The 10,316-nt window shown below is 41.7% G+C and overlaps 1 protein-coding gene across 1 annotated transcript; it reads left to right on the top strand.

The window, feature by feature from the left end:
• The first annotated feature begins 2,126 nt into the window (after positions 1-2,126).
• Positions 2,127-3,074, top strand: LOC125128738 (olfactory receptor 11A1-like). Its single transcript, XM_047782911.1, has one exon. The coding sequence runs from the start codon at positions 2,127-2,129 to the stop codon at positions 3,072-3,074; it is 948 nt and encodes a 315-aa protein (XP_047638867.1).
• Positions 3,075-10,316: the final 7,242 nt, after the last annotated feature.

The following is a 10,316-nucleotide window of genomic DNA, read 5'->3' as shown; positions in this document are numbered from 1 at the left end:
GCACATCCACTGCAGGCAGTGGCAAAAGAAACAAATTTGCTGCCAATGCCCCCTTCTAAGTAAGGGCAATTCCTTGGTAAACTTAACTAATGTTGACAGCCCTGACTAGCCAGCGATTTCCCATTCTTTTAACATACATTCTTTTTGCACATGCTGGGTTCATATTAAATTCTTCTCTCATTCCTTATCCCATTTTACAGTTGAGAAACTATGTCTCAGAGAAGTTCAACAACTTGTTCAAAGTCTGACTCATAAAGCAAAGTCTCAGGTTTGGTTTAGGGCTCTCTAGTTACTCATAACTACCTCATTATTAAATTCACATAGCGCTTTTTTGTATATGTGTGCTGAGAAGAGTAAAGTGGTCTCAGCCTCAGACCCTGTCTGTGGACAGCAGTGTTTGGGGGGAAGGTTTTATGGCTGTCCCGAACTTTGTGGAGGGTGAATGGTTTGGAGAAAGATAGAATTGAGGAGGAAACTTGAGCTTCCTTATCTCATTCAAAAGAACTTAAGGCTCTCTTACATGCAATTGGTTGGTTGTACAAAGTGCCTTAGACTACCTGATTCTGCATCTTCTTTTCCCATTTACTGCCACCCAAGATTAAAAAAATTTCAATAGCCTGACTTTGATTTTATCTATTTAAAATTGTGAAAGAAAGCATGCTTGCCTTTGAGTTACACCAGCAGGGACACTGACCTGAGAATCAAAGAATCTCAAACTTTGCATCATGTGCTTTTCTCTTGCTAGCCTTATGGAAACCAAAGCGGAAATAAGAAACAACTTTCAACTCACTAAGAAGCTGAGAGGAGAGGAATATGTGATAGGTAGCATGAGGGCTACCTCCCTTGGGAAATAGTGCTTGCAGAGGAAGGCGAGGGTTCTTCGTCCCAGGTCCTTGATCCTCTAGGTTCTGTCTGAGACGTCACAATCCCTCTGGAATGTGCACACTTTCCTTTTAGATGTTCCTTTCTTCCTATAATTCCTCAAACTACCATTGTATATTCCAGATGGACATAAAGCGGGTGATTTTCCTTCCCTTTCTTTTCCTTTCCTTTTTTATTTCTTTCCTCCCTCCTTCCCTCTTTCTTTCTTTTTCTTTCTTTCTGTCTTTCTTTCTGTCTTTCTTCCTTTCTTTCTTCCTTTCTTCCTTCCTTCCTTCTTCCTTCCTTCCTTCCTTCCTCCCTTTCTCTTTCTTTGTCTGTCGGTCTGTTCTGTTCTTCTTCTTTCTTTCTTTCTTTCTTCTTTCTTTCTTTCTTTATTTCTTTCTTCTTTTTCCTTCTTCCTTCCTTCCTTCCTTCCTTCCTTCCTTTCTTCCTTCCTTCCTCCTTTCCTTCCTTTCTTCTTCCTTTCTCTTTTCTTTCTGTCTGTCTTTCTTTCTTTCTTTCTTCTCCTTCCTTCCTTCCTTCTTTCTTTTCTTTCTTTCTTTCTTTCTTTCTGTCTGTCTGTCTGTCTGTCTGTCTTTCTTCTTCTCTTCTTTCTTTCTTTCTTTCTTTCTTTCTGTCTGTCTGTCTGTCTGCTTTCTTTCTTCGTCTTTCTTTCTTTCTTTCTTTCTTTCTTTCTTTCTTTCTTTCTTCTTTCTTCTTCCTTCCTTCCTTCCTTCCTTTTTCCGTTCTCTTTTCTTTCTTTCCTTTCTTTCTTTTTTCCTTTCTTTCTTTCTTTCTTTTCTTTCTTTCTTTCTTCCTCTTTCTTTCTTTCTTTCTTTCTCCCTTCCTTCCTTCCTTCTTTCTTTCTTTCTGTCTGTCTGTCTTTCTTTCTTTCTTCTTTCTTCTTCCTTTCTTCCTCTATCTCTCTTTCCTCCCTTGTTCCTTTTGTATTTTTCTTCCCCTTTCTCCTGATTCCTTCTTTCCCCAAAGCCTCGAATTGTTCCTGATAAGGTGAACATACAGGAAGGAGAAGAAGAGGGGATTGAAGTGGCCACAAGTTCTCATTTCAAATTCTTTTCTTTCCCATTTCAGGCCTTGAAAAAAAAAAGAAAGAAAGAGAAAATCCTCCTTCATCCAAATAAAAAATCTTCCAAAAACCTGAGTGGAGAATGAATATCATCCACTCTCAGTGCATGCTCTATGTGTAAGCTAGAACTTTCTGTATTTTGCATGTTTTATCACTGAGTGTTCAGGGAAGCCAAGTCATGGTAATCCTGCTCTGGGAAAACCAAACGGTAGAATCCTTTGTGCTTAGAGGATTCTCTTCCATCCAAGAGCTAAATATTTTCCTCTTTATGATGTTTTTAGTTTTTTACATCTTAATTGTTTCTGGAAACATCCTCATTGTCCTGCTAGTTTTATTCAGCCATCGCCTCCATACCCCCATGTACTTTTTCTTGGTGAACCTGTCCTTTCTGGAGATCTGGTATACCTCCAATATTGTCCCCAAGATGTTGATAATTATCCTAGCTAAACAGAAGACGATATCTGTGTCTGGCTGCTTGACACAGTTCTACTTCTTTGGATCCTTGGCTGCAACAGAGTGCCTCTTGCTTGCTGTGATGTCCTATGACCGTTACCTGGCCATCTGCCAACCTCTCCACTATCCCATCCTCATGACCGGCCCCTTCTGCGTTAGACTGGCTGCCAGCTCTTGGCTCTGCTGCTTCCTTCTCACAGCAGTCACGATGGTCCTACTGTCTAGACTAACCTTCTGTGGATCCAATGAAATTGATCACTTCTTTTGTGACTTCACCCCTCTGGTCCATCTCTCCTGTATGGACACCTCGCTAACTGAGATGGTTGCCTATTCCACCTCTTCTGCAGTGACTCTGTTTCCCTTTCTCCTCATCACAGCCTCCTACTCCTGCATCCTTGCTGTTATCCTAAGAATTCCATCTGGCACAGGCCGGCAAAAGGCCTTCTCCACATGCTCCTCCCACCTCACGGTGGTCATAGTATTTTATGGGACTCTGATTGCCACATATCTCGTGCCCTCGGCCAACTCTTCCCAACTCTTGCGCAAAGGGTTTTCTCTGCTCTATACCATCCTGACACCCATGTTCAACCCCCTCATCTATAGCCTAAGAAACAGAGACATCCTTGAAGCCCTGAAGAAGTGCTGGAGTAAGAAGCCAGATTTCCTTGCGTGATGCCAAAATGAAAAGAGTTGTGCCATGCTTCATAAACTGGATTGAATAATTTAGATTCTACATAAAAGGCAACTGTCGGAGTTCCCATTGTAATCCGACTAGTACCATGAGGATACTAGTCGATCCCTGGCCTTGCTCAGTGGGTTAAGAATCCAGCACTGCCATGAGCTGTGGTGTAGGTTGCAGACACAGCTTGGATCTCGTATTGCTGTGGCTGTGATTCAACCAACATCTGTAGCTTTGATTCAACCCCTAGCCTGGGAGCTTCCATATGCTGTGGGTGCGGCCCTAAAAAGAAAAAAAAGGTGGGGGGGGGCAATTGTCTAAAGCAGTAGCTACCAAAGGCTTATGACCTGAATATGGCTGTGGACACCGCTGAATTCTGACAGCCTCAGGTGAACTGGTGTCCCAGGAATGGTCTAAGCCGGTCAGAGTCTCCTTTGTTATTTTCAGTTATCCTAAGAATTCCATCTGAATCCTTGTGTAAAAGCTCATCTCCAAAACAAGATGATAAGGATGGCCACTCATTTGTTCAAATATTCATTGAGGGACTATTATGTCCAAGGCATTGTACGAAATATAAGGGACAAAATAAACAAAAACAGAGGCAGTCCCTGCTCTCGCTAAACTCACAGTCTATGGGGGAAGACAAATATTACTTAAACAACAATGTAAAACTACATATATAAATAGAAAACTACACTTGTGATTCAAAGTTAAAAATAATGACTACTACACATCTATTAGAATGGCCAGAACACTGACAACACCAAATGCTGGTGAGGCCATGATGCAGTAGAAACTGTCATTGCGGATGAGAATGTAAAATTGTACAGATGCTTTGGAAGACAGTTTGAAAGTTTCTTACAAAACAAAACGTATTTTTCCTGTATGATTCAGCAATGGCACTCCTTGGTATTTACCCAAATGAGCTGAAAACCGAGGTTCACACAAAACTGCACATGGATGTTTATAGCAGTTTTATTTGTAATTACTTGGAACGTGGAAGCCACCAAGATGCTTGGTTACATAGACAATGGAATATTGGCACTAAAAAGAAATGAGCTATCAAGCCATGAAAATACATGGAGGAAACAAACATATATTACTAAGTGAAAGAGGTCAGTCTGAAGAGGCTATACACTGTTTTATTCCAGTCATAGGACTTTCTGGGAAAGGAAAAACTTTGGAGGCAGTAAAAAGGTCAGTGGTCGCCAGAGTTTAGGGTTGGAGGGAGGAATAAGTAGGCAGAGCACAGAGGATTTTTAGGAAAGTAAAACTGTTCCATACCATATTCTAATGCTGGATATATATATATTATTTTATATTTGGCAAAACCAGTAGATGTACAGCACCAAGAGTGAGCCCTGATGTAAGTTGGGGACCTTGGGTGATGATGATGTGTCCATGTGGGTTCATCAGTTGTAACAAATGTACCTCCCTGGTGTGGAATGTTGACAGTGGGGGAAGCTATGCAAGTGTGGAGAAAGAGGTATATGAGAAATCTCTGTATTTTTGCCTCAATTTTGCTCAGCACTTAAAACTACTCTAAAAAGATAAACTTATTAAAAACAATAGTAGTAAATGTAATGTATTGATTATACATCAAGAATATAGAGCTTCAGTTCCTTTTTATGAAATAGATTTGACCTAGGCAAAGCATTTTCTACTCCTTTGCACTCAAGACTTGGAAGTGGGAAATAAGGATTTAGAGAAAGGTGGGCTAGGGAGAGGACCCAGGATGAATCAGCCATGCTCTGTCTCCCCTGCTATTATGGTGGCAGGCTCAGGGGAAGTTCTACCTCTTCCTGCCCAGGCCGTCTGCCAGCTCTTGCCTGCACTTGTTCCCCCGCCCCCGCCCCCCCACTGCTGGCACATGTCCTCAATAGTTAGAACATAGGGTGTGGTGTGCATATGTTCTTGGCTGCATGCATTTCTAAAGCGCTGAGCTGGCTTTGGAGTAGAAAGCTGGGGTCAGCATTGCACACTCACATGCTGCCTGCCTTCTTTTCTGGCTCCTACGGGTCATGCTCCCCCAATGCTGAGGATCGGATTCTCTCTTGCCTACATTTTCTTTTGAAGCTTTCTTCTTCAAGATCAGCAAAGAGATTACGCTCACCATGCATGGGGGTTACTGAAAACTCTGCCTGAGAAAACAGTACGTATGAGACTGTGCTGAGTACCTGAAAGCATTCTCAGACTTTGCTTTAATAAGGGAAGATTGCCCTCTTCTTGCCCCTCTTATGAACTAGGAAAATCTTGTGAGATGATCTTAGGGTACTCCTGGTAAAGGTAAAACTCATCAGCTTTTGGGAGTTCCCTTTGTGGCTCAGTGGTTAATGAACCCTACTAGGATTCATGAGGATGTATGTTCAAACCCTGGCCTCGCTCAGTGGGTTAAAGGATCCGGCATTGCTATGAGCTGTAGTGTAGGTCGCAGACACTGCTCAGATCTGACGTTGCTGTAGGCTGTGGTGTAGTAGCCTGGCAGCTGTAGCTCTGAGTCGACCCCCAGCCCAGGAACTTCCATATGCCGAGAGAGCAGCCCTAAAAAGAAAAACAAACAAACAAACAAACTCATCAGCTTTTGCTTATCTATAGGTGGCTCATTGGCAGCACGTGTTAATGTCAGATTAGCTCTGCAGGACTGGAGCAGCCACAGACCTGGTCCCACAATCGAAAATAAGCCTCAACCCTGGCAAGAACCCAGGGATCTGCTCACACATGAACCAGTGGTTTTCTGACCTAAGAGTTGGGTGAAGGTACTTAAAAGCAACCAAAATGGAGAAGATGAGCAGCTTCTGAGCTCCACCCCCGCACTCACTAAGCAGTTCTGGTTTTATCTGTCTTATTTATTGCCCTTCCATTTAAAACTTCATTTGAATAAAGACTTATGCTGCTAAATATGTGTACATGCACACACACAGTTTTTTTTTTTTTAATAAACGTTGCTTTCATTATAACTTCCCTTATTCTCCCTGCCAAAAAAGCACACAAAAACATGAAGGTTATATTTCGATCAGCTTATGTCCTATCAAGTCAAGGACATTGGTATGTCCTGACTGAGAGTAGAATGAGGAGAAATTATTTAGAGAAAACCACACCTTCTAGGATGATGAGATTCTGTAGGAAATTTTGTATGTCAATTACCTGCACTGGATTTTTTTTTTTTTTTTTTTTTTTTTGAGGATCAGCAATGCCAGATCCTCAACCCACTGAGCAAGGCCAGGGATGAAACCCGAGTCCTCATGGATGCTAGTCAGGTTCATTAACCACTGAGCCACAATGGGAACTTCATGCACTGTATTTTTTTTAAGCCTCTGAATTTTTGTAATTGACATCTTGTTGAGTCTCAAAACAACCCTTGCCAAAAACTTTCCCAGGTTTATTTCCCAAGTTTTTCAAAGATGCCTATCTTTATGAGACAGTGGACATCCCCAGGCAACATGACTGTACCCAGAGTGGGTTAGACTGCAAAGAGAGCCTCTCGTAACTCAACATACTCTGATTCCTTCTGAGAAGTGAAAGGAAGGTTACACGATGGTCTGTAAGGTTCAGATTCTGGCCTCAAGCCTGTGTAGGCCTTTGCTGTAGATGGGGGAGGTATATAGATGTAGGGGCAAGACTAGATGGGGGGGTCAGGAGAGACGGTCATAGCCACTCCTACCATCACAAGGAGTAGCCGCATTTGCACAGAGTGGTCACCCACTCTCTCTGAGCTCAGGCAAGAAGGCAAAAAAAGCCCATCTGGTCTGGGTCACAGTGTCATATAATCTTAGTGGTTTCTCACTAGTCTACACCTCCTTGAGCTCAAAGGAGATGAGATATTCACAACTTTTTTTGTTTGTTTGTTTTCAATTTAATTGTCAACTTTTCTCAGAAACCTTTGAGAAAAGTAAATTACTTTTTTTTAATAATTTTTTTTTAATTTTCCCACTGTATAGCAAGGGGGTCAGGTTATCCTTACATGTATACATTACAATTACATTTTTCCCCCACCCTTTCTTCTGTTGCAACATGAGTATCTAGACTAAGTTCTCAATGCTATTCAGCAGGATCTCCTTGTAAATCTATTCTAAGTTGTGCCTGATAAGCCCAAGCTCCCGACCCTCCCCCTCCCATCAGGCAGTCACAAGTCTCTTCTCCAAGTCCATGATTTTCTTTTCTGAGGAGATGTTCATTTGTGCTGGATATTAGATTCCAGTTATAAGTGATATCATATGGTATTTGTCTTTGTCTTTCTGGCTCATTTCACTCAGTATGAGATTCTCTAGCTCCATCCATGTTGCTGCAAATGGCATGATGTCATTCTTTTTGATGGCTGAGTAGTATTCCATTGTGCATATATACTACATCTTCCGAATCCAATCATCTGTTGATGGACATTTGGGTTGTTTCCATGTCCTGGCTATTGTGAATAGTGCTGCAATGAACATGCGGGTGCACGTGTCTCTTTTAAGTAGAGTTTTGTCCGGATAGATGCCCAAGAGTGGGATTGCGGGGTCATATGGAAGTTCTATGTATAGATTTCTAAGGTATCTCCAAACTGTTCTCCATAGTGGCTGTACCAGCTTACATTCCCACCAACAGTGCAGGAGGGTTCCCTTTTCTCCACATCCCCTCCAGCACTTGTTATTTGTGGATTTATTAATGATGGCCATTCTGACTGGTGTGAGGTAATATCTCATGGTAGTTTTGATTTGCATTTCTCTTATAACCAGCGATGTTGAGCATTTTTTCATGTGTTTGCTGGCCATCTGTATATCTTCTTTGGAGAAATGTCTATTCAGGTCTTTTGCCCATTTTTCCATTGATTGATTGGTTTTTTTGCTGTTGGGTTGTATAAGTTGTTAATATATTCTAGAGATTAAGCCCTTGTCAGTTGCATCATTTGAAACTGTTTTCTCCCATTCTGTAAGTTGTCTTTTTGTTTTCTTTTGGGTTTCCTTGAGATATTCACAACTTTCAGGCAGAAGTCAAGAGTCTTTAACACAAGGGTTCCATCCTTCTGCATGTTCCTGGGGGTCTGACCACCCCTTAACCCCTGAGAGAGTGGAGGGTGGTGATGTCTGCTTAGGGCTTTCCAGCTAAGAGACCTGAGGAAAGTCTCCTCAGCCCTTTAGGTCTTAGGCTCTGAATCTGAAAACTCCGGAAGATTGGCTTGGCATTTTCTAAGAAATATAATGAAAGTATTAACCAAGATTCATATCAAACTTTAAACTTCATAAAGCTTTTCCATATAGTTTCTCATTTGGTCCTCACTTGGCCATGAAATAGAAATGATCCCCACAACACAGATGAAAAAACTGGCTCAAAGACGTTAGGTGACCTCCTTGTAGTAATGCCTTTTGTGAATTTGTGAATGCCTTCTGGTTTCTCACTCTCTGTTATTTCCTTTATGTCATATTCCTCGCTCTGAGAGTCCATAATTCAGTTCTTCTCTTCAAGGTATGTGCTATAAACTGAAAGTGTTCCCCAAATTTATATGTTGAAAGCTAACCCCAATGAGATGGTATTAGTAGGTGGGGCCTTTAGGAAATAATTAGGACATGAGGGTGGGGCACTCATGAATGGAATTAGTGCCCTTATAAAAGACACCCCAGAGCTCTCCATCCTTCCCTGTGCCTTGTAGGGACACAGAGATAAAACAACCACATGTCAACCAGGAAGCAGGCTCTCATCAGCTTTCCAAATCCGCTGGTGCCTTGATCTCAGACTTACCAGACTCTAGAGCTATGAAAAATTAATATCTGTTGTTTATAAGCTACCTAATTAGGGCATATTTGTTATAGCAGCCTAGACATACTAAGACAGCATATGATTTTTAAAAATTTATTTTTATTGAGATTACATTGGTTTATAACACTAAGTTTCATGTGTACAACATTATACTTTTACTTCTAGAGCCCATATAATTCCAAGGGCCTAAATCAAGTAGCCATAATATATCGAAGATATTATGTTCAAAAGTGCCAAACTTTTTGGCAGTGTGGCATCTGGGACAGTGCTGCCGATACGGGGCTACTACCGTTGCAATTTTGCCAATCCATGTCATGTTGGATTAAGCCTCAGAAGCAAGGCCGTGTCATTGTTGGTTGTTATAGCTGTAATAATAATAATAAATAAAAAACCGTACTGTCTACCCCCAGCTTGGGGATTTTATTTGAATAGTGCCTATTTTCCAATAACAACAGACTCACTCAAGGAACTCATCTATAGGAAGTCAATTCTTCCTCCATGTCTGTATGAGGTTTTGTCCATTCAGGAGGCATTTAGGCAGGTACTTCTACATGATAATGAAGCATCAGTACTTTGTATTCCTACTCCTTGTCTGGGCAACTGCAAGTCTCCTAAACGCCCAGGTTCTATTATCACCTACAGTGCTTGATCAATACCATCTACCAAGAAAACCAAACCACGCATCTGATCTTCTGCTAAAGCCCTTTTCTGATTTATTTTTTTCAAAGTTTTTGAGCATTCTTCTGGATTATTCAACAACATGAGCTGCCCTGGCCTTGTTTTCCATTTTTTCTTGTTCCTCCAAATGGATTGTAAACATCTGTTAGTCAGAAACAGCATCAGTTCTCAACAAAACCTTGCAGGTTTGGGTAGAGATACACATCTCTACTCTGCCCTGACTCCCAGGCTACAGCTACCACTGGTTGTCAAGCCCTTGGATCAGCCTTTCCCCATGGGAGGATGGGGAAGGCTACATTAAGGAAAACATTTCCTCCATTAATTTGAGCATCCAGGGAGTTCCTGTTGTGGCACAGCAGAAATAAATCCAACTCCTATCCCTGAGGATGTGAGTTCAATCCCTGGCCTCACTCAGTGGGTCGGGGATCCGGTGTTGCCCTGAAGTTCCGTGTAGGTCACAGACGAGGCTCAGATCTTGCATTGCTGTGGCTGTGGCTGTGGCTGGCACCTGTAGCTCTGATTTGACCCCTAGCCTAGGAACTTCCATATGACCATGGGTGCGGACCTAAAAAGAAAAAAAAAAAAAAGATCATCCATTTCTGTTATGAGGAACTCCTGTCCTGATATATTCTTCCTGATATTTCTAAAAATTCCCTCTCTAGTAACCACTTCTCTCTGCACAGATGTTCATTCTACTTATCCCTCTCTCCTGAGCTTCCTTTTTGTTTCCTCCCTGAATCTCCAGTTCTTGTAACTTTCAAGCCTGAAGCTATTCTAACTTTTTTTTTTTTTTTGGTCTTTTCTAGGGCCACTCCCGTGGCATAT

The sequence above is a fragment of the Phacochoerus africanus genome, chromosome 6 (assembly GCF_016906955.1).
Source record: "Phacochoerus africanus isolate WHEZ1 chromosome 6, ROS_Pafr_v1, whole genome shotgun sequence".
Taxonomy (NCBI): Eukaryota; Metazoa; Chordata; class Mammalia; order Artiodactyla; family Suidae; genus Phacochoerus; species Phacochoerus africanus.
This window is presented reverse-complemented; position numbering and strand designations above follow the sequence as displayed.